Raw genomic sequence first — 24,543 nt, forward strand, 5'->3', positions numbered from 1 at the left:
TTCTCAAGTATGACAAACCCTTGTTCCCTCAGCCTATTTACATGCAACCTGCCTTTCTCTTCAAGTGGGCTTCTTTTCATCCTTTAGGCTTTGGTTTCAATTTCATCTACCCAAAAGGGCTTTTTCTGGCCTCATCATTGGTGAAATGGACTGTTTATCTTGTCCTCTGGATTCTCTACTCCTTTGTTTCCTTCATAGCACCTAACATAATTTACGTACTATTCTCTCTCTCTCTCTCTCTCTCTCTCTCTCTCTCTCTCTCTCTCTCTCTCTCTCTCTCTCTCTCAAGACAGGGTCTCTTATAGTTCCAAGGTGGCCGAAATTCATTGTATAGCTGAGGATAGCCCTGAACTGCTGATCCATTTGCCTTTATCTTAAAAGTGTTAAGATTATAATAGGTGTGTACCACAATGTCTGGTTTCTTTATCTTCATAATATACTGTATACTCCTTAAGAGTAAGGAATATGTCCATTCAACAGTGTTGTATACTAACTTTACAGTACAAGTGCCAATACTTGACAAAATAAGCAAGAGAAGTGGTAGAATGTTAATTAAGCTCAATCTGGGTACAGTGTAAGAAAAAGACGAGGGACAAAGTAAGAGATAACTATAGTGCTAAGATAAGTGTTAAGAGACTGTTTTTATGGTGGAGTCAATGGGAATAAAACAGATGGGTAAACCCAGTAAAATGGAGGATTACAACAGGTTCATTATAGACTTGAGATACTAAGTGAGATGTATAGTGACAGGTGATCAGAATGCTCAACCTGTGTCACTGGAGAGTGGTAGTACCCTAAGTAGAAAAAGAAAACATATCGAAGTTGCGGGGCCCCGGGGAGAAGATGGGTGAGTTTCTGCAGGATTTAAGTGCCAGTAAGTAAGATGTTGAAGATACTTAGGGAACCCTAACAGCCACCAACTATCTGGAAACACAGGGGAGCAAGGACAGACACAGAGACAGTGCACATGACAAGAGCTAGCACTCTCTTCTAGAACAGATCCTAGTTAACCTATGAGGGTGAACTCTTGGGTTAGAAAGTACATGGATAAAACTTGCCTAGATTTCTTTACTGCCCTGACCTTTATGCTTTTGATTCTTGATTTGTTTTAGGAAGGAAATTTGGGGAAAGAAACAGTCTCACTTCTTATTCTGTCAGGGGTCCTTTTCTTTGAGCTGCTTCTTAGAGAGTTTCTGATTTTAGTTAGTTACCTCCTCTCCAAAGTTTATGCTATTAATAAATGAAAGAAAAAAAAAACCCTCTCAAATATAATAACATACATAGCTTCTATGTTGTTTATTCTTCAGAAACTATAAGCAAGTCTGGCTTTCTTGAACTTAAGTGCTATTTCAATAAGATAATGATTAAGACAATGATTAGGAAAACAGTCATTCAGCTCCTTGATTATTGTTACCTAGTTAATAATGAGAATTGATGAAGGATTTTAAGTTGTAAAATAATATCCCAGCAAAATCCAGCAGAATCAAATAAAACTGAAGGTAGAAAATTGAGAAATTCAAATTGTGATCTTCTCTTCGAGTAAGACTATGTTAACATAAATCAAAATTCTGTCTATGTAAGTGTTGTAATTAAACCAGAGGTAATAATGTAAGCAAGAACTGTAAAGCTTGCAAAAGAAACTCATAGCATAAAATCATTAATAGCAAAAGTTAAGTTAAAGCAATGCTTTTAGGCTTTGAAATGCAATTGAAAACTAAACTACAAAAAGTGCAACATACTCGGAAGAATAGCAGGTATCTGTAGAAGTTAAAAACAAGTGGAAATTACTGAACATATTTTTGGCTTTGAATATTACAAGTCATTAGATTTGGAAGACAATTACTTTTAGCAAGAGAAAAAGCATCCTGTACTAAGGACAGTGATGCCACATAATAAGAAAAAGATACTGAGAATGCAATCCCAAAGGAGATTATATTCTGTCTGCAAGCCAATGAATAGTTACATGCATGTGGAAAACAGCGGCATCACCTTGGTCAGCAAATGAGAAGGTTTTCCTGCAATGTTTCTCAGAAGAAGGGAGGTTTCCCTGTCCAGATAGGAGTGCTTGTGCAGGAAGAGAGAGAAAGAGAGAGAGAGAGAGAAAAAAAAAGGCAATAAAAGAAGTCAGTGGAGGCTTTATGTGTTTTAAAATAAAATAGAGCAAGAATGACTCTATAAATAATCTCCAATTTTTGTAAACAGAGTAAAATATGACAATCAAGAAAAAATACTTTAAAAACCAAACCACCATCACCACCACCAACAGAAATGAATAGGTAAAGGCCTGTCTGTGCCCACAGATGTGTTCCAGGTGACTTGCTGATTTCTGGCTCTGAGTAATACATGCAAAGATCATAGAGCCAGTCTAACTTACAAGCCAGTGGTTAAGAATGCTGTGCACAGAGCATAAGTAAAACCATGTCAACGGGTGATGACTATAGTTCTTCCTATTAAAAATCCATAAAAGGTTTATATAGATTAAAACAATATACTGTGTTTACAACACAAACACTTAGACTAGAAACTGTTTCTCATTAATTCAGTGATAGCCACATCCATATCAAGAGGAAAAACACCCATATGTATTTTGCCTGCTATTTTGTTTTTAGTAAAATTTTATTAATCCATTCATTACAAGACAATGTTACACAGTGAAAGACTTTCATAGAAAATGTACATGGAATATTTTCCCCTTGAGCTGGTTTAAACTTATTCAGTTAATATATTTTCCCAGCAATGATGCAAATAACATGGTCCCTAACTACCATTTATATTTTCTTAGTAACTTAAAAAGAGATTCATTTTATTTTTAATTATGTGTATGTGTGTGTCTGTGTGTGCACGTGAGTACAGGTATTCAAGGGGGCCAGATTTGTTGGATTCCCTGGAGCTGGAGTTGCAGGCAGGTGTGAGCCACCTGGTATGGGTTCTGGGAACTGAATTCAGGTTCTTTGGAAGAGCAGTACACTCTCTTTACAATTGATCTATCTCTCAAGCCCCTCTTGATAAATAACATGTAAGAATATGTAACAGAATTATATTTATCCTTAAACTGAGACTGTTTATCATTGAGCTTTGCCTGTCCCTTAATAAATATGAATTAGAATTTAATACCATGTAATTACTTTCACCATTGAAAGCAATGAATGTGAATGGAAGGTATTGTACCAAAGAATGTTCCATAATGTTTTATTTTCATAAATCTAACTGTATTGAATTATTCTGACAATTTTTTTCTTTTGGAAACAAAGTCCAATGAATAGATACAAGACCCGTAGACACTTTCACAAGTCCATATAAACAATACAGCATATTACTTCAAGACTGGAAGCACTGCTATGAAAGGTGTTAATTTAAACTTAGCTTAGATCTACACTATGTTGAGTCTGTTAAATGTCAATTGTTTGTATTGCTAAAGTTTGTTTTAGTTCAAGATGAACCTATAAAACTGCCCCCTCTCATACATTCCCCCAAAACAACAACAAAGAGACCTAATAGTACGTGCTGAAGGGGATTCCTTATGATTGCTATTAAAAAGGTCAAACATTCAGAACTGAGAAAATTATTCCTAGGTCCTCATTTATCTATATGCTATAGTCCTCCCAAAGATAAAAACTAGTTATCTCATCCATAAAACAGTAGGTAGCAAAACTCAAATTTTGTTTAAGGTTACTGCTTAGCCCAGACCAGAGAGAAAAACAAAAGAATAAAGACTAAAAGCACATTTTAAAAATATCAGCTATAACTTCAACTGCCCTCATTCACTCATTATTTTGTCAACTATACATGAGAAAAAATATTTGTATGCGAATGCATAAAAGACAGAGTGGCTTTGAAGAATCTGTGTGTGGTGTGTTTATGTGTCTCCATGTGTAGATCTAGTGCATATCTGGTTACATGCAGGCTAACAAGTCCACTTGGCATTTGTGTGGGTTCTGGGGATCCAAACTCTAGTCCTCGTATATACACAAGAAGTGCTTTTTACTCCCTTAGCTATCTTTCTAGCCCAAGAAAGTAATTTCATGAAAACTCTGAATTTATCTTACAGAGGTTACTTTTCCAAAAAGAGTCTCAAATAGTGGAATATCAATACTCATGCAACTGCACTTCAAGTTTAATATATTTACAATTTTATTTATTTTTGTGCACATGTATGTACATGTATCTTGGTGCCTCTATGGCATGTGTGTTTGTGTTGGTATATACATACTACACTATAGACATCAAAGAGAACGTGCAAGAATACAGTTCTCTTCTTCTACAATGTAAGTCCTGGTGGGGGGGGGGGTGTCATACCCAGGCCATAGAGCTTCGTGACAGGTGCCTTTAGCCACTAAGCCATCTTGCTAGCCTTGCATTTCATGTTTTAAGAAATAAATTTTGCCTCATGCCACCCACAAAAGCTATGGCTTGGCAAAATATTAATTACAGGCATGTAATAAAATAATTAGATAAAAATATTTTGGCACTTGGTTTTCAGAAAATATTTTGGTTGTTGCCTAAGAAACAGATCCAGGGGACCAGATGGCTCAGCAGGTAAAAGTGCTTGCTGTACATGCATTAACATGAATTCAATCCCTGAAATCCATGTAAAAGGCTAGATGGTCATTTGTAATCCCAGCAGTCCTACAGCGAGATCTCCATGAACAATGTAATTGGCTAGAATACACAGTATGGCACAAACAGTAAGAGAGATCCTGCCTTAAAACATCCTGGAAGAAGAGAATCAATTCCACAAAGTAGTTGTCTTTCATCTGTCCCCCAAGTGTGGTGTCATGTGCACGCATGTTCTCCTCTCTCCACTTATACGAGAGGCAACCTGGTGGTTAAAAGCACTGACTGTTCTTCCAAAGGACCCAGGTTTGATTTCCAGGACCCATGTGGTAGCTCACAACTGTCTGTAACTCTAATCCTAGAGGAAATTGATGCCTTCTTTCAGGTACCAGGCATGCATATGGTGCATAGACATGCATGCAGACAAAACATCTATACATATAAAGTAATTTTTAAGAACAACATAGTTTGGATCTCAGGGAGAAAAAAAGAAATAGATCCAGAAATATATAATCATAACGCTTTTTAGTTATTCTATAGATAATAAAAATTTGACTTATGAAAGTACTACTGTATTGTACTTTGCTTATGAGGGTAATACTCTGAAAGTAAAATAATTATTTGGGTTGAAATTTTTGCTGAAGAAAAGGACCTGGTTTACTAGAAAAGTAGAATGCCAGGGCCTTTTAAGGGAAGGCAGATACAGATTCCTTTTATTTAAACTACAGGTGTATGCAACAGCAGGAATGACATCTAGAAACCAGAAGTTGAAATAAATTCCTATGTTACTTGTCTCTCTCTCCCTTTAGTATCAGTCAAACATACATTGCTCCAAACTCCTCGCTTTCAGAAGGAAGAAGGAATGAGCCTTCTCATTGGAGAAAGATGGAAAGGGAGTAAGAAAAAGTATGTGTGCAGCCAAGGTGTCCTGGCACATGTTGCTAGTTAACAACAAGCCAGTGAGATGGCTCAGCAATTGCTGTGAAAGCCTGAAAATGTGAATTTGATTCCCAGAACCCATGTAAAGGTAGAAGGTAAGAGCCAACTTCACAAAGTTGTCCTCTGAACTCCATACACACACTGTGACACACATGCCCATACAAACACATTAAAGTAAAAATAAATAAAAGGGCGGGTGGCGGCAGTACACGCCTTTAATCCCAGCACTCAGGAGGCAGAGGCAGGCAGAACTTTGTAGGCCAGGCTGACCTTAAACTCACAAAGTTCCAGGATAGCTAGTGCTGTTTCAGAGAAACCCTGTCCTGAAAAACCAAAACAAACAAATAAATATCCAAGGCCTATTTGTTTTCCTTTTTTCTTCCATTTATGCTCTCCCCCTCTCTGTTCAGCCAGCTTTTAGATTCTAACTTCAAGGCTGGAGTTAAAGGCAGTCACTTAGTATTTGTTCTGTCCACGCTGCCTGGTTTGCATCTCCTTAGTTAATAGTTAGTTGCCTATTGACAACTACAATGGAGTGTGTTAGGTGGCATGAGAAGGAGGAGGGGGCAGTACCTATGCCAAAATTAGGGGCTTAGGAAAGTATTCAGGAAATTGTATACAGTTGTGGAGGATGAAACGGAGGCTGGAAAGGGTGGGATGAATAGAGGAAATAAAAAAACAAGCAAATACTTGAAATCAATGTTTCTCAATACTGTCTTTAACTTGGCATCTCAGAAAATGGTAAAGGTATTTTGGGTATTCACAATAAAGACAAAAGGAAGGGTTAATAGTATTTATTGAGAAGAAAGTTGAAAGTGCCAGATGTCCTAAAGCATGGCACAATCGCATAAAAGTACCAACCCATCCCTCAAGACATTTATGTTCTTCCATGGAAAATCATATAAATGAAAATCCTTGTATAACCCAAAGTAATTTTATATAATATTAACTTTCAATGAATTTTGGAACATTTTGTTTTATGAAATGGGTTGAGGAAATTCTATACTTTTTATTTTATTATGTTTAATAATGTCAAATATAATGGATTTAATTAACTTTCATGCATATAAACATGGTTCTTTGCTTATACTCACCTACTCCTCCATGGATTCCTTTAAAACTTATTTTTATAAAACTGTTTGTAATGATGTGAAACCATTACTAATGGAACCCTAGTTTAAAGTAAGAGCTGCCAGTATCACAACTGGCAATGTCAGTGTCAGATATACCAAGATCTCAAATTCCTCTGAAAAAAATTAAGGGCAAATGCTATATTAGTAAAAATATAAAATGTAGGAATTTCATTGAGTTTCATAGTATAGACGGTTTAAAAATATTTCATTTTTTTGTTTTATTTATTGTTTTAAGTATACCACAATGAAAAATGTATGTTTCACATCATTTCTTACTAACCCATCTCATTTAATCACTGTAACTACAGCAAGAAACTTATCTCAAGAGCCAGATAAGGCCTATAATCCAAGCACTTAGTATTGCTAAGGCAGGAAGAACTCAAAGAATTTTGTACTTTCCATTGTCCCTACTTAAACTGTAACAGTCTTAGCACACCAGATCACTACCTCAGTTAAGGTACTTCCATTTTCTTTCATGGTATATCACTACGTTGTATCTTTACTTTCATGGCATATTTCGGTTCTGGGAGCAGCTCATATTCTATCCACTCTTTCTTCCTTTGGTATTCATTAGCAAACACACTACTGATCACTTGTGTGAGAATTCTAGATTAAGAACAGGTGGATTTTACCTACTGTCTTACATCCTTCAGTAGCAGTAGCAGTCGAATATTTATGTATTAAATATTTTTATTACAAATTATTTGGGTTCATTTTTTTTTCATCCTAGGCATTAAGACATCCTAGGTATATTACATTGTAGGGATGTAGGTAGATTATGTTAACTGTAAATTTTGTTGGGGGTGGTAAAGATAGTGTCACAAATTATTTGTTATGTAAAAAGGGGTGCTGGGATTAAAAGGACTAGAAGCTACAGCTGCAGCCAGAGACCAGGTATTCAGTTAGGCATCGTTATAGAAGAGACACTGCACTTTACGAACCCATCCTGAAGAACAGTTAAATCCATCAGGGCCTTAAGCTGATGAAAGCCCTTAGAGTAAGAATTTTTAAAAATGGTTCCAATATAAAACCCCTTGTATCAGGTAGTCTACCCTGAGTGTTAACATTCAATGCCCTATATCAGACTGTTTTAATATGTGAAATTCCTACTAAGGGATAGTGACGTATGTAATTGCTACCACAAAAAAAAAAAAAAAAAAAAAAAAAAAAAAAAAAAAGAAATGCAGGAAAATGGATAGACTTAGAGTGTGTGTGCGTATATGTATGTATGTATGTATATATATCTTAGGAAAAATTACATATTCACTCTCATATGCAGAATTCAACCAATAATATATGCATATAGGTAAACAAATGCATACATGGGTACAGCATAACATGAAGAAAGAACACAAAAAGCAAAATTTTAGGGAATAAGGAAGGCTGAATGCAGGAAACAGACATGAATTATTGAAAAGAATATAAAGCTAATTTTTTCTATTTTTTGCCTGCCATGGATTTTATTTTATTTTTTAGTGATGGGTAAGTGCATAAAATATATTCAATAATGAAATTTTAAAATTTAATGTGAGCTTCTCCATTCCAAATGCCTACACTAACTATATGGAAGCTCACTGACTTTTTTGGTGTGCAATTTTTTTTTTTTTAGTTTATAAGTCTCTTAAAATAACTTTATTGAATAAAAAGAAAAACTGGCATTATTATATGATCAGAGGTCACCATTTGGAATTCTAATGAATCTATTTTTTATTCTTTGATATTTAAATAGCCCCATGCCATGTTTACAGAACTTACAGGTGTCAGTTCAGCCTGCTCTTCTGTGACGTCAGAGTGGTGCTTGGCCTGCTTACTGGGACATCTCTGAGAAATAGCATGCTGTGGGAATGGAGGAAGGGAAAAAATGAAAGGTAATGGAGGTGAGAAGAGCAGCTCTTCATCATGCAGGAAGAGAAATGGATCACTGAATAAAATAAACAGTAATGAAACTAAACAGTAATTAAAAACTGCAGGCTATTATTTCTATCCATTCTTGTACACAAAAATTAAAAATCAAGAACCATATGATCCTAATCCTTAACAATTCTTCTAGACAATACACTCTGTCAGAAACACTAAGCAGCAATGTTGTGTCCAGAAGCAATTTATGCTAAAAAAACCTTTACTTGCCCTGGACCACTGGTAGCACTTTAAGACTCCTGCAAAGCCTGTGCTAAGTCTCCATATTCCTCAAGCTTCAGCTTTCCCCTTTACCTCTTCCCGTACAAAGAATATCACATCTCAGCCAGCAAAGTATATTCTGTACTAAATGCACATTTTCCCCACCCATCCTTGCAAGTTTGTATGAATAAATAGCCTTTCCCTCAAGCTAAGCATGTTTTAGTCTGACTCATTCCTCCTTCAGAATTCATCCACATCAACCCATTGAGGTAAGGAAGTGACAGCAAAATGTTCAAATCTCCTGGTTTACCTTTCTCTTGACTCTTGTTTCTCTGTACTGCCAAATTTCCTGAATCTATACTTGGCAGTTCTGCAACTTCCTAGCCACTCATTAATTTCTTAATTTTTTGCAATCTTTCCCCTTAAAGATTTCAGCCTGTGAGTTGTAAAGCATTCTGTAATTAATCTTCAAAGTTATTGGTGACCTTGTACGTGTGATGCTGTGTTTGTGTGTGCTTATGTAAGTCACTGGGTGATGCCTGATGTCTTCCTCAATAATGTTTTACCTCACTTGCTGAGACATGGTCAAACTTGGAACTCACAGATTAAGCAAGACGGGCTGGCTCCTGGGATCCACCTAATCACTGCCCTCAGCCCTGCATCATCACGCAGGGTTACACACCTGCATCATCATGCCCAGTTTTTACATGGATGCTGGGGATCTGAACTCAGCTTGTCCAGTAAACACTTAACTCACTGAGCTATCTCTCCAGTTCCTGATAATGACAGTTTATCCTCTACATTCCAGTGCAGTGCCTAGGTACGAAGTATCTATGAAATATTTAACTATTTATGGAATGGATAACTAATTCTGCTTTGCCTTCATGTCATATGCTTGGTCAGATAAAGACTTTTCACTTTTCTATGTAATATCCATTAAACATGTTCTTAGCATTATTTCAGTTACCAAATCAATAAGGTCTATCAATTCTATATGGTTAATATAGTTCTCAGGAAAAGAAACAGTAGTAGCCATGACAAACAGAAAAGGGTCAAGACAAATGTAACCAACTCTCAAGTAATTTAGGGGAAAAATAAAATGAGTAATAAGGTGAACATTCCAGACATAACAGGACAGATGCACATCTGAACTCATAGAGACTGCGGCAGCATGAACAAGATATATGCACGTTTAAGACAGATGGGGTCCCAGCACTAAGAGAGGGAAGTAGACACGGGGCTCCATCCCTTAAGAAGCTGTCTGCTCCACTAGTCTCACGGGGTATATTAATCACACCTCAGGACAGGCACCATGTCCAGGAGCAGTTTGTCAACACAAAATGAACTCAATGGTATTTCTATAGACTTTCTAACTCACTTTGCTTTGTTTGGGCATGTTTGCTTTATTAGTCTTTTGCCTATTTTGATGCTTATTTTTGTGAGTTTTTCTCGTATGTGGCCATTTCTTGGTTTTTATTATTTTATTATTTTTTTTGAGAGAAAGAGAAAAAGAACAAAGTTGTGTGGGTAAGGAGGAACTAGGGAAGGGGAAAAACATATTGTATGGAAATATTTTTAATAAGTTTAAAAAAGTTGGAATTGTCAGTGTAGAAGGATGTGATGGAAACAGTTAAGTCTGAAGATCCCACTGTGAGGCACTGCAAAACTCAGGAGGCTGCAATGAGAAAGAAGGCTAATGGCAGTTTCTACTCTTTCCAAATCCCACTAAATAAAAGGCTTTAAAACAAACAAATAAAAAACAACAAGCAGACAAGGGCAATTTCTGGAAGGTACAAAGAATATGGCTGAGTAGTACCTACTTGAAAGGCCCAATAAAAGTTGAATGCGAGCCAGCACCAGAGGAAAACAGGACAGCACAGCAGGACAGCACTTAGAAGCTCTAGTCCTCAGAGGCAGTAGTAGTGACAGTGGGACTACAGATAGAAACTGTATTTGCGAAAGTAGTTAATTCCAAGAGTTCCTTCTTCACTTGCCCACATAGGACCCAACAAACAGAATAGGCTACTGCTTGAGATGAGGTTCACTCAGTTCTGCAACCTCTGGTATATCATCTTCAGAGGCAGTTCATGACACTCACAAAAGAAGAGGCCACACTGGTAAGAATAGAAATGACCAGATTTGTGAAAACATCACACTCCACAGGAACGTTCTATCTCGTAGGAATGAATGTAAGCACTAAGGCTGCCCAGAGACATGTTCTTATTCACTTATAGAAGGTATACCACACAAAGAAGTTGGGGTCTAGGCCTTACCATGTTCGTCAAGGCACTCTCCCTGTTCTGTATGCACTTAGAATCTGGGACAATTTTAAAGTAAACAACAATACCTGGCAACTTTTCTGAACAACCATTTTCTTTCTGGTGCTGCAGAGCCTTGTATGTGCTAAGTAAACAATGCACCACTGGGCCACACTCTGACCCTACTTAGAGATAGTCTATAACCAATCTTTCAATCTGTTTTGTTTGAAACACATCTCACTCTACAGCCAGGCTGAGGAACTCACAGTAACCCTCCTATACTAGTCATCTATAACTAATCTTAATTCACTGTATTTCCAAGAAAAAGATGCCAGGAAAAGTAAACACAAAGTCATTTTTCCTGAAAAGAGGGTTCTGATTTGCTATTAATTTTCTACCTAGAGATGAAATTCTCAGCTTGGAATGATTTTCTTTCATGGACATGCAAACATGTCTAGAATTGGAAGGAAGCTAATGACATCTACTGAGTAGAGGTTAGGGGTGCTTCTAAATATGTAATGTCCAGGGTAGCCTCTCACAACCAAAATCCATGTAGCCCAAAGTGTCAATTATATTTGTGTTAAGAAATCTAAAGGATCAAATGAAGTTCACACTGAGAAACAATCCCACATCCAAAGCTGTTCTTGTCCCTAATGGCTACTGAGAGGCTGCTAGGCATATGCACTTCGTGCCAGAGACTGGCAGAATCTTCTCTGCAGAAGGTTAGTGGTCAGAGGGAAAAGACATAAATAACCCTAAATAAGAGACTAGGCGGAAAAAGAATTTTAAGAGGGAAGAGATGAATACAACATTAACTCTGTTCAAGCTAAGACTGAATCAACCATGATAAATTAGAGCTGAAATAATGATAAACACAGAGAAAATGAAGTGTTTTGTTTTTTAAAAGCAAATTGCCATCCCCTAAAATAAAGGATATACAGGTTTGCAACCAATTCAAGTGTACAGCCATTATAGTAAAAGCACAGAGTGTACTGGGAGGGCTGGGGGTTTAGCTCAGTGGTAAGAGTGTGTTGTGTACGTGCTTGCCTAACATATCTAAGGCCCTGGGCTTGATCTCTAAGACCACAAAAAAGAAAGGAAATAAACACCAATAACTAACTAAATGTGAGATGGGGAAGAAGAAGGGAGAACTAGACAGGATGGAACAAGAGCAGAGAAGTGAAAGGTATTGTCCAAAGACAAGCCAAAGTCTCACATAATAGACACAGCAGGGAAAAAAAGATATACAGTGATGTAAGTATGAATTCAATGACATGGAGATAAATGCTATAAGAACAAGCTCAAAGCTTAGAAACTGCTTATTTCTGGGAGCAGAATATGACATGTGTGTGGCAAAAAATACTTCGTAAGTCTGACAGAACTATTTAGTTCCATGTATAAAAAAAAATCAGAATTTTTAAAATTATATTTGATATGAAGACTATTTGATATATGAGTTTTGGATCTAATGAGCTCATCTCAGTTTGTTCAATTTGAATTAGAACGCAGTATATCAAGAACAAAGGTTATTGAAGCAAGCTATTAAATCACTTTTAAAAATCACATTGGACAAAGTAAAAGAGGAGGCCTGATAAAACTTTAAATCACTCCCTGATTTACATACTAAACCTCTTGTTAAAAATACTATATATTAAGCCAGGTATTGGTTGCACATGCCTTTAATTCCAGCACTTGGCAGGCAAAAGCAGGCGGATTTCCCAGCCTGGTCTACAGAGCTAGTTCCAGGATAGGCTCCAAAGCAATACAGAGAAATCATGTCTCAAAAAAAAAAAAAAAAAAAACAAACAAACAAACAAAAAAAAAAAAAACAAAAAACAAACAAACAAAAAAAAAAACCAACCAAACAAAACAAAACCAACCAAAAATATTATATTAAATACTTTACCACCAAATATTGTTATCTTTGTCCATGGATGTCACCAGATATCACTGATGTTTCCTGAGAGATGGGTCTTTTCACTTTATATTCTTTTACATTGTTTGAACTTTAGTGAGTGGTATTTCACAGACAGAAAGACAGATATGGATAGGACAGGCAGTTAACAACCACAGCTACACAGAATATCGTTAGTAAATTAGTTTATATATGCTTTCACCAATTTTGGTCTAACTCAAAATAATAAGACAGAAAGGAATAACATACAAAACAAAGAAGATGAAAAACACATCTCTAATAAAATACTGCTTACTCAAATCTAAGCCGGTAAACTCTGACATGAAACTAAATGCTGAGAAACTGGTGCTAAATAAATTCTTTAAGCTCCTATGATTTGCTTATTACTCTCTTCGCAGTAACTCATTTGTTTCTAAACCACGATTAATGCTTCTTTTGTGCCCCATAGTACCTAAAACAAAGCTAAGGTTCTGGGCAAATACCAAGAGTTACTGATTAAATTAATCTGAAGAACTGAATCAGTAGGGCAGGGGAGAGTCTAACAATGCCAGATAGTAAGTTTCAAGTTTCTCTGTAATTTCTTTCTATGATGTTTGACAATATTTCACAGTAGTGTTAAATGCATGCATTTATTTGCTTCGTAATAAGGTATATAAACACAAGCTTATTGGAAAGGCTGACTTTGTTCTGATCCATTCATTTTCTTTCTTGTTGCTCCCATACAACAAAATTGCTACCTTCTAGATGCCAAGAAATCAAGAGATAAATCTTTCCTTTGTTAACTTTATTATCACAAATCCATCTTACCCCAAAACACTCAGGAAAATGTAGTATTACATCCCCCACCTCACTTCTGAGTCTCTGAATCACCCTCTGAGGAAGAGAGGAAGGCAGACAGGTACTAGGAATTAAAAATTTTCTTATGAAAAACTGATGTCTGGCTATTACAAATAATACTTCTATGAACATAGTTAACAGATGTCTTTGTTGCATGGATGTGCATCTTTTGGGTATATGCCTAAGAGTGGAATTGCTGGATTTTGTGGTAGACTGATCCCATTTTCCTGAGGAACTGCCATACTGATTTCCAAAGTGGCTGTACAAGTTTGCATTCCCACCAGCAGTGGAGGAGTGTACCCCTTTATCCACATTCTCTCCAGCATAAACTGTCATTGGTGTTTTTGACTTTAGTCATTCTGAAAGGAGTAAGATAGTATCTCAGAGTTGTTTTGATCTGCATTTCCTTGATGGCTAAGGATGTACTTTGTCTTTCAGCCATTTTAGATTCCTCTATTGAGAATTCTCTATTCACTTCTGTAACCCACTTTTTAATAGGGTTATTTGATATTTTGGTGACTAGGAGTGGATGGGGGATGGGATGGGGGTGTCTGTGAGGTGCATGGGAGTATGGGAGGGAGAGGAATATGTAAAATAAAAAATACTTAAAAAAAAAAAAAAAGGAAAAAAAGAAAAACTGATGTCTGGAGAAACTGAATAACTCACCTGAGTTCCATGGATACCAAATGACAAAGAAGCAAGTTCTTGAAGTCCAGCTTTCTTTCTACTACACCACACTAGCTAACTAACCCTTTGATAATAGAATGAAGCAAATTCCAAATAGAAGAACCATCAAAGAGTACAATAAGGATTTACATGGCCTTATGGTCTCAATTTAATCATGTTAAAAACAATTATCATATCATCTTACTAAGCATTCCTGGCTTTGCCAATCATAATTCAATTTTTTTAACCACACGAAATAAGTAGCATTAATTGAAGGGTTCTAACAATTCAAAAGACAGAAGGAGGCTCTAACCCTCTTCTTACTCTTCTCTGTGACTCTACCCTGACTGGTGATTTACTTCTGTGGCTTACTCAGCTCAGAAGTACTTTCAATAAAAAATATTAAAGAAGAAAGTCAATTAAAAAAAAAAAAAAAAGACTAAAAAACCCCCAACTCATTTATCTGTATTTTGAGGCCAAAATAACAGGAAAAATTTCCATCTGTTTACCTCAGTAATTGGCTGCCCCTGATGTGTTGTCAAATCCAGTTCTTGAGGGCGTATTACTTTGTCAATATCCAAAGAATCCATGCTAGAAGCTGCAGAAGTGATGCTCGAACGGGAGGAATTGCTAATAGAGCGTACTTCAGCGTCACTCACGGTGCCAGCTGATGCAGTCCTTCTGTGCTGATTCGTCACTAAAGGCTTAGAATCTTCTACTACAGATTGCTGAGCAGCCTCATCCATGCTCAAGGAAGCCTGTTCTAATTGTGCAGTGATGTCATCCAGGGAGTAGTTAGCTGAGGAAGGTTTAGTTGTTCTATTAGAGGAAGATGATAATCCTCTCAGGGTGCCATGTTTTGATGTCTGTCGGCTAACAGGTTGCTTCTGAGTAACTTTTGGTTCTGTGACTTGACGCTTACTATTTCCTGAGCCAATACTGCTGAGCTCCTGCTCTATGGAGCAGAGATCGGCCATCAGGGCATCCAGATCCACAGTCTCTCCCTGATTCAGAGCTTCTACAAAGAAGACATAAATTTCCAGATCACAATCAAAATCTATACATTCTACTATAAGTCAGCCATAGGCAGTAGGAAAAAAGCAAAGGAATCCATTCATTTGGGTCTAAAACCAAGCAAATAAAGTACCTAGTAGATTTTGTTTTACATTCAAAGAGAATTTTTATAAGCAAATAATCCATCTCTGGTATGGAAAATAAAGTTGTAAATTCAAAGACAAAATACTACTTGTACTATTCCATGGTTTTAACCAAATCTCCCATGTAACTGTGCACTGTTATTGTTGGGTAGTTTTATGTTAACTTTACATGAGTGAGTCATCTGAAAGGAGAGACCATCATAAGAGTTGGCTTTAGGGCATTTTCGTAGGTGGTGCCATCCCTGGGCTGATGGTCCTGGGATGCTCCATGGCTGAGCAAGCCATGGAGAACAAGCCAGTGAGCAGTACCCCTCCATGGCATCTGCATCAGCTCCTGACTCCAGGTTCTTGCCCTATTTGAGTTTCTGCCTGACTTTCTTCAATAATGGACTACAAAGTGGAAGTATAAGTCAAATATACCCTGTGCTTCCCAACTTGCTTTTGGTCATGGTGTTTCACTGCAGTAATGCAAACCCTAACTAAAACAACTATTAATATGGTCAATATCTAGGTGGACACAGTATTACCAAAAGAAAAAAAAGAGCATAAAGAGAAAAAGTCTCAAAAACTTAAAATTTTATTCCAAACACTAAGGAGTGGCTAGGGACATTAAATAAAGGTCATATGGTTGATTTAAAATTACTAATTTTCTTTGGACTTTAATAATCCAGTCAGGAAACAATGCAATTAGATTGTTGTGGGCTTTCTCATTAGCATACACAGTATATCAAGTAGTAAATACACAACAAGAAAATTATTTGTTTTGTTCTAGTTGCTTTTTTACTTCTGGAACTCTTCAAATTAATTTGAATTAATATGCACAAATCAAAAACAGAACACAGGATGGAGAGATAGTTCAGTGGCTAAGAACATGTACTCTTCTTCCAGATTCCCTGAGTTTGATTTCTAGCACCTACATTTGATGATTCACAACTACCTGTGACTCTAGCTCTAAGAGGATCTGATACTTCTGAAGGGATCTGGACTCGTATGCATACACCAACACCCCCCCCCCCCACTAATTTTAAAGAGAAACAAAATTTGGTCAACTCAGTCAAAAAAAAAAAAAAATATATATATATATATATATGTATACACACACACACACACTCTTTTATACTGTTTTTACATTTAGAATTACATTTCTACTAGTCCTGTATTATAGAACTCAGTATATTATTTTAGACTTCACTTAATCAAACCTTACCATTCAAGTTGTATATGGAGAAACGGTAAGAAAAGTTGGCCATATTTGTTTCTTGGCGAAGAGGAGATCTTTTCACTGGTTCTTTGGGCTTGTCAGAATCCAAACTCTAAAAAATGAAAGTTTAACAAGCAATATTAATGTGGGTTTCCATTACACAAAAAAATGAGTGAACTGCCATACTGTCTTATTTAGGGTTTCTGTTACTGCAATGAAACACCATAACCAAAATGCAACTGGGGAGGAAAGGGTTTATCTGGCTTATACTGCCACATCACCGTTCATCATCAAAAGAAGTCAGGATAGGAACTCAAACAGAGCAGGAATCTGAAGGCAGGGGCTGATGCAGAGGCCAAGGAGGGCTGCTGCTTACTGGCTTGCTCCCTATGGCTTGCTCAGCCTGCTTTTTCATAGAAGCTAGAACCACCAGCCTAGGGATGACCCCACAATGAGCTGGGCCCTCCCCCCATCAATCACTAATTAAGAAAATGCCCTACAGGGTTACTTGCAGCCCCATCTCTTAATTGAGGCTCCCTCCAGTCAAAAGACTTTAGCATGTGTCAAGTTGACATAAAACTATCCAGCACATATATTAACAAAGCTAAAGTTTCTTTTAAATGACAGCACCATAGAAAAACCTAACTGGTTTTTATTAGTTATCTCTCATTTCTAAACACATACTTACTTTTAAGATAGGTGAGACTCAGAATTATCAGGGTAAATATTTTTTCAAATACATTGTTTAGTATATAAATTCATTGTGACATAATCTAAGTATATGAATACAGACATGATAAAAACCATGAAGAGTTTTGGAATCTCGAAGGTTGTTTCTGATCTAGCATAGCCTCATCTAAAGACAAAATAAATCTTTAATTAATTAATTAATTAATTAATTCACTCATTCACTTACTCATTCTCTTTTGTGATGCTGGGGACTGAACCTAAGGCCTTGTGCATAGCAAACACTTAAATCTACCACTAGGATTATACTTCTAGCCCTTACCACCTTCTTACAATGATACTCTTCACCTGTAGCCTTTGTACAATAAAGAAAAGGTATGTAAACAGAAAATTATAACAACAAAGAGAAAAGAAATTCAACTGTTTAAAGTTAGAATAGAAAAAAATAGTTAAAATAGTATTTTACAACCAGTTTCTATATAAATGTTGCTACAAATAAGCTTCAAGTTTTAAAGAAGAACTTCAGTGTTGGGTGTAGTGGTGCATGCCTTTAATCCTGGCAATTTGGAGGCAGAGGCAGGATAATCTATCAAGAGCATTTGGGGTCCAGCCCCAAGACTCTCTTCAGGATTCAGACTGGACTCAATAGCAAGTGAAAGGACTTTTTTCTTTCAGTTCTGAGGGAGAACAAATGAACTCTCACTATGTGCTTTTCTGAATCTGTCTCTTTTTTGTTCTGTCTCTATACTAATTCTCCTGTTCTAATTCTAATTCCTCCTAGCTTTTTCTCCTCATTTCTCCTCTTGTCTAAAAACTCTTCTTCCAGGAGACTTGAAGTGATTAAATAAAAAAAAAAAAAAAAATCTCATTGGTCAAAAGCACAGACCTTCATCAGAGTCTGGTGGATCGACACCTGAATTAACAATTGCCATATACTGTAGATTCCCATGGCCTCTGAAAATAATCTCTGCATTTGAGGCCAGACTGGTCTACAGAGCAAGTCCCAGGACAGCTAGGGCTACACAGAGAAACCATGTTGGGAAAACAAAACTAAAAAAGAACTTCATGTATTCTATTTATAGAATCATAAAGTTACATCATTAGTATGCTACCTTTATAAGTCACATATCTCAAGATTTTGATCATACAGTGCTCAAATTGTTTTTGTTGTTTTAGATAGACTCTCCTGTAGCCCAGGCTGGCCTAAAACTCACTGTATGTAGCAGAAAATGAACTTGAATGAAGATGACCTCTAGAGTGTTGTGATTATAGTTATATTGCTACCATACCTGTGTTATGTGATCCTAGGAATGGCACCTGGTGCCATTGCTAGAGAAGCATGCTGCCAATTAAGCAACATTCCCAATCTCCATTCTGTTTTAAAAGATTTACTTTTATTATGTATGAGTACATTGACTGAATGTATGTAAGTGAACCACGTATGCAGGCAGTACCAGTGGAAGCTAGAAGAGGTAGTTGGATCCCCTAGAACTGGAGTTACAGTCAGTTATAAGCCGCCACTTGGGTGTTGAGAATCAAACCTGTGATCTCTGCAAGAACACAAAGCCATTTCCCCAGTTCTTAATCCTGTTTTTGAGGCTATCAAATAAACATGATCCACAACTTACTCAGTGCTTTATTAAAAATTCATAAAGCAGCTAAGAAAATTTCCTTTAACCACAAATTTAATTCTCCAGAATCAATTTTGATTATTTCTTTCAACAGAGCTGAACTGAAAAATGTTTTCTATAAAATAACATGACTATAACTGAAGACCTATGAAAAATCAACCTCATTCCAGTTCAAATAAATAAACATGTATTTTAATTACCTGTCCATAGAGCTGAGGCAACAAAGAAAATATGGAGAAACACTTGTTTGGTAATATAATATGGTAATTTTTAACCCTTGGGGAAGTTGCTAAGAATTTACAAAAATCTACAGATCCTCTCCCAGAAAAATGGACAACATACCAATTTTTTACAACTATTTTAGAATTATTATCAACTACTTAAATCTTATGGTTGATTAACCATTAACACTGAATATATGTACAAGTAAGTAATCCTGTAGTGAATTAAGTAATGAAATAAATCTGAATCTTAGCAAATCACTATTTCTTAAAATAGCTATAAAAACCAACATGTTAACACTAAGTCATAATATGCAATGGTTTTGTTTCTAATGACAGATTTCTAAGATGAAAAGCTAGGCAACTTAAAATATATGTGAGAATATAGTACCAAGTGAGGAGAAAAGCCATCTGAGTGAGTTCCTGTTTCATCTTGGGCAGTTTGACTCATTGCTACCTGCTTTTCTCTATTTTGGCCTCCTACTCAAACACACAACCACTTGGTCACAGACATCCTTCCCAACATAACATCTGGCCCTTGGATAATTTGCTTCATACACTATTTCTATTTCTTCTGTTTTGTTTCTTTCTTCCTAGCTGTTTTAATTTTCTATTGCTGTGTAAAAATGTCACAACAGAAGCAACTTACAGAACATAGAAATTATTTGGGTTTAAGGTTTCAGAGGGATAAGGGTTGGTCCATCATGGCAGAAGTGGGTTAGTAAGAGGAGGAAGCTTACAGTTTCAGAGGTTCAATCCATTATTATCATGGTGGGACATGGCAGAATGCTGGAGAAGTAACTGAGAGTCCTAGATCTTATAGGCAATAGGATGTCGACTGACACACTAGAAGGTACCCTTAGTATAGGAATAGGAATCCTCAAAGCCCGCCCCCACAGTGACACACTTCCTCCAACAAGGCCAGACTTTTCCAACAAAGTCATACCTACTAATAGTGCCACTCCCTAGGAGATTATGGGGGCAATTACTTTCAAACTACCATATTCCACTCTTGGTCCCTGAAAGCTTGTGACAATATCATAATTCAAAATGCATTTAATCCAACTTCAAAAGTCCCAACGGTCTCAACAATGTTAAAAGTTCAAAGTTTCTTCTGAGATTCATGTAATCCCTTTACCGTAATCCTCTATAAAAAATAAAATAAAAAGGCAGATCATATACTTCCATCCTATAATGGCACAGTATATATATTACCATTTCAAAATTCAAGGAAGGGAACATAGTGAGGAAATACTGTTCCAAAGCAAGGCTGAAAACCAGCTTGGCAAACTCTAAACTCTGCATTTCCATGTCTGATGTCAAAGCATTCTTCAGATCTCCAACTCCTTTCAGCTTTGGGGAACGCAGCACACGTCTTTCTCTTGGGCTGGTTCCACTCTGTTAGCAGCTTTCCTTGACAGGTATCCCACAACTCTGGCATCTCTAACATCTTGGTGTCTTCAAGAAATCCAGGCTTCAACTTCACAGCTTCACACAATGGCCTCTCTACTACATAAGGCTCCTTTCAGGGACATCCCTGACACATGCCTGACCTCAGAGGCTTTCTTTAGGTATGGAGGCAAATTCCATAACCCCTTCCTTCTATCCTTGACTCTAAAGCCAGAATCACATGGCCAAAGCTGCCCAGTTTTGCTGCTTGCTGAGGCTGGAACATGGCCCCCTCTTCAATACATCTTCACCTGCTTTCTGTCTTTCACTGCATAATCTTGGCTTTCCTGACACTTACTCTGTAGACCTGACCAAACTCAGAGAGCCATGTGCCTCTGCTTTACAAGTGCTGGGATTAAAGGGGTGCACTACCACCACACCCAGCTCTAAACTTTAATTTACAAACTGGAAATTTAGCTGGGTAGTATTTTGCCCTGAGGCCACCACTCCCTTTATTTCATTTCTTAATCTGTTTATCTCCTTGAACACAAGACCACTTTTTGGTGTTCCTTTTCTCCTTAAATTTTACATTTCGAAATTTACCCTATTCAGCTTGATCATTATAAATCTTCATTAGAGTTACCACTAATATTCACACAACAGAATATATACGAGGCTGTTTTGAGATTTCTTCTACTAATGGAATTAATTCAAAATTCTTCATTTTAGCCTCAGGCAGACTCTTTGGACAAGAGCAAAAGGCAGCCACATTTTTCAACAAAATATTATAAGAACACTCCTAAGGCAATATACTAAAATTCTTCTCTGAAACCTCTTGAGTGAGCCCCACATAGTTCAAATAACGACCCACTGTGCTTAAAGTGGTCCATTGCTTTATGAACCAAAGTGGTTCATAGCCCAAAGTACTAAAATCCCAATTCCTTCAAACAAACACATGATCCAGCTTATCACAGCATTACCCCATTCCCTGGTACCAACTTCTGTCTTAGTTAGGGTTTCTATTGCTGTGAAGAGACACCATAACCACAGCAATTCTTATAAGGCAAGACATTTAATTGGGGTGGCTCACTCACAGTTTCCAAGGTTTAGTCTGTCATCACTATGGTGGGGAATATGGCAGCATGCTGGAGAAGTAGCTGAGTCTTACATCTTGCAGGTAACAGGAAGTCGACTGACACTGGGCAGGATCCTGAACATAGGAAACCTCAAAAACCACCCTCACAGTGACACACTTCCTTCAACAAGGCTACCCACTCCAACAAAGCCATTCTCCTAATAGTGTCCTATGAGATTATGGGGGTCAGTTACATCCAAACTACCACAAGATGTGAGGTTTTAAACCCTCAAGCTTTGCTCCAGTGTCCTATTCCTTCCAGCAAGGCTTTACTACCCACCTACCCACCCAATAATTTCTCCAACAGAGCTATTGACCAGGGACCAAGTATTTAAACCCCTAATCCTATAGGGAACATTTATTATTTAAAACAGCATAGAACACCAGCATAGAACTAAATACTTAGTCATCATCTTTCTGTAAAAACAATTAAGAAGACCGATGCCAGTCAGTGGTGGTGCATGCCTTTAATCCCAGCGCTTGGGAGGCAAAGGCAGGCAGATTTCTGTGAGTTTGAGACCAGCCTAGTCTATAAGAGCTAGTTCCAGGACAGTCTCCAAAACCACAAAGAAACCCTGTTTCGAAAATCCAAGGAGTGGGGGAGAATGAGGGAAATGGCTCAGGTAAGTGCTTACAACTTACAAACAAGGACCTGAGTTTAGATCCCCAGCACCCCTGTAAAAGAAGGGCATGTATGCCTGGGTGGTGTGAACCTGCCATGTTGGAATCAAATAAAACTTAAGCAGCTGGGCACAACTGTGAAGGGCTTTCTTGATTGGATTATTTGAGGTGGTAAGACATATCCTAAATTTGGGCCACACCTTCAGGTGGCAGCCCACTTAAAAGAAAGTTAAAGAAGAAAAATTTTGCTTTTTGCCTGATTGCCTACCTTCTCACTGGCAAAGTTCATCTATCTTGTGGGTGAGGCATTCCTTTGCTGGTTTTAGACTACTTCTTTAGAATTCCAACATAGACTGAGGACCAGCAGCTCTTTAAGAATCCCCCCAGGTCTCCAGCATCAGATGGGGACTGCTGAGACATCCATCTCATGGACTGAGCAACTATTGGATTCTTGGCCTTCCCACCAGGAGGCAGCCATTACAGGCTGGATCATAGCCTATAAGCCACTCTAATAACCCTCACCCTTAATATATATGCATTCCTTCTGTCGGTTCTGTTCTTTTAGAGAATGCTGACTAACCCTCCAGATGTCAACATCTGGACTCTATATATGTGTATACATGCACACACGCCTCCCCCTGCCATTTGCAGAGTAGGAAATTAAACAGAAATAGTTTGTAACATTACTTTTTCTGATTACAAAGCTTATAGAAGTTTGAGTGAGGATGGCCTCCATAGGCTCAGGCGCAGTTCCCATTTGGTGGACCATATAAGAAAGATTAGGAGGTATGGCCTTGTAGGAAGAGATGTGTTACTGAGGGTGGTTTCAAAAGACCACCTAGGCCCAGTTTCTCTCTCTTTGTCTCCTGCTTGTGGATCAGGTATTAAGACTCAGCTGCATCTTTGGCTCTATGCCTACCTGCCTGCCTCCTGCCATGTTGACTGTGGGCTCACTTTCTGAAACTCATCACTAGCTAACCACAGAGGCTTGGAGGTTTGTACTGATAGACAGAAGTGAGATGGCTGGGAGGAGACAGAAACTCCGTCTCTTTTCAGTCTGAGGATTTCAGAGGTAAGAGCTCTAGGGGCTGGCTGCTTCTCTGATCTTTCAGCTTTCATACCAATATCTGACTCCAGGTTTTCCTTTTATACCCCAAATTGAATGCTTTCTTTTATAAGTTGCCTTGGTCATGGTGTCTCTTTATACCAATACAATAAGACAATGAAGAAGCGAAATATTCCACATGAAATCCTAGCAGAACTGAAACCTTTTCCCTCCAAGTTTAGTAGTTTAGTAGGTACAAATGTATCTGCCTTTCAAACTGATCCACAGCTAACAAGTAAGCTAGAACTTTAAGCATTCATCTTATTTTTCCATTAGCTATGCAATCTTATATTTATGCATTCCCAAAGATTTAAACATAAACTCTAATGCTCTCATTATTATAAAATCAGATTTATTTTACTAAATATGATCACGTTCATATATTACATAGTGTACATTAGCCAAGGAAGTAAAAATTGTATCATTTTACTCTAAAAAGTATCCAGGCATAGGTGATAATGGCTTAGCAAGTAAAATGCCTGCCATGAAAAGCTGGCCCCTGAATTCAATCTCAGGAACCCACATACAGGTAGAAAAGACTTCACAAAATTGTCTCCTCACTTCCACATGCAAGCTATGAAATACATGCACTTGCCCCTCCCCCTCATACACACACCTACAACATCATAATGAAATTTAAAAGTTAAGACTTATGATCCAAAACAAATGAGCAAATACACAATAATGTCCCATGTCTATAATCTCAATATTTGGACAGCAGCTCAAGGTCATCCTTAAATACAATCAAGTTACATATGGTGTTATATTTTTTATTATTTATTAAAGCCTGCCTGAGGATTCAGAAAGCAAATTCAGCCACAAGCCACAGAAGCCAGAAACACACCTTTAATCCTAGGACTCAGGATTAAGAGGTAGATGGATCTCTCTGAGTTCAAGGCCACCCAGGGATACACAAGATTGAATCAGTCTAAAATAATAACAGAGCTCACGCTTTTAACTCCAGCACTAAAGAGGT

At 37.4% G+C, this 24,543-nt stretch overlaps 1 protein-coding gene across 5 annotated transcripts in view; it reads right to left on the reverse strand.

The window, feature by feature from the left end:
- Raph1 (Ras association (RalGDS/AF-6) and pleckstrin homology domains 1) overlaps positions 1–24,543 on the reverse strand; it is an 82,030-nt gene that overhangs the window by 27,361 nt on the left and 30,126 nt on the right. For 2 of the 5 annotated variants that reach the window (XM_051190320.1, XM_051190321.1), the window contains exons 3-6: positions 16,785–16,890; positions 14,930–15,438; positions 8,382–8,462; positions 1,990–2,064 (exon numbers count right to left, since the gene is read on the reverse strand). In XM_051190320.1, the coding sequence (XP_051046277.1) occupies positions 1,990–2,064; positions 8,382–8,462; positions 14,930–15,438; positions 16,785–16,890 (771 nt within the window). The remainder of the gene's footprint in view (positions 1–1,989; positions 2,065–8,381; positions 8,463–14,929; positions 15,439–16,784; positions 16,891–24,543) is intronic. The other 3 variants (XM_051190323.1, XM_051190322.1, XM_051190324.1) reach the window with 3 other exon arrangements.

The sequence above is a fragment of the Phodopus roborovskii genome, unplaced genomic scaffold, assembly GCF_943737965.1.
Source record: "Phodopus roborovskii unplaced genomic scaffold, PHOROB, whole genome shotgun sequence".
Lineage (NCBI taxonomy): Eukaryota > Metazoa > Chordata > Mammalia > Rodentia > Cricetidae > Phodopus > Phodopus roborovskii.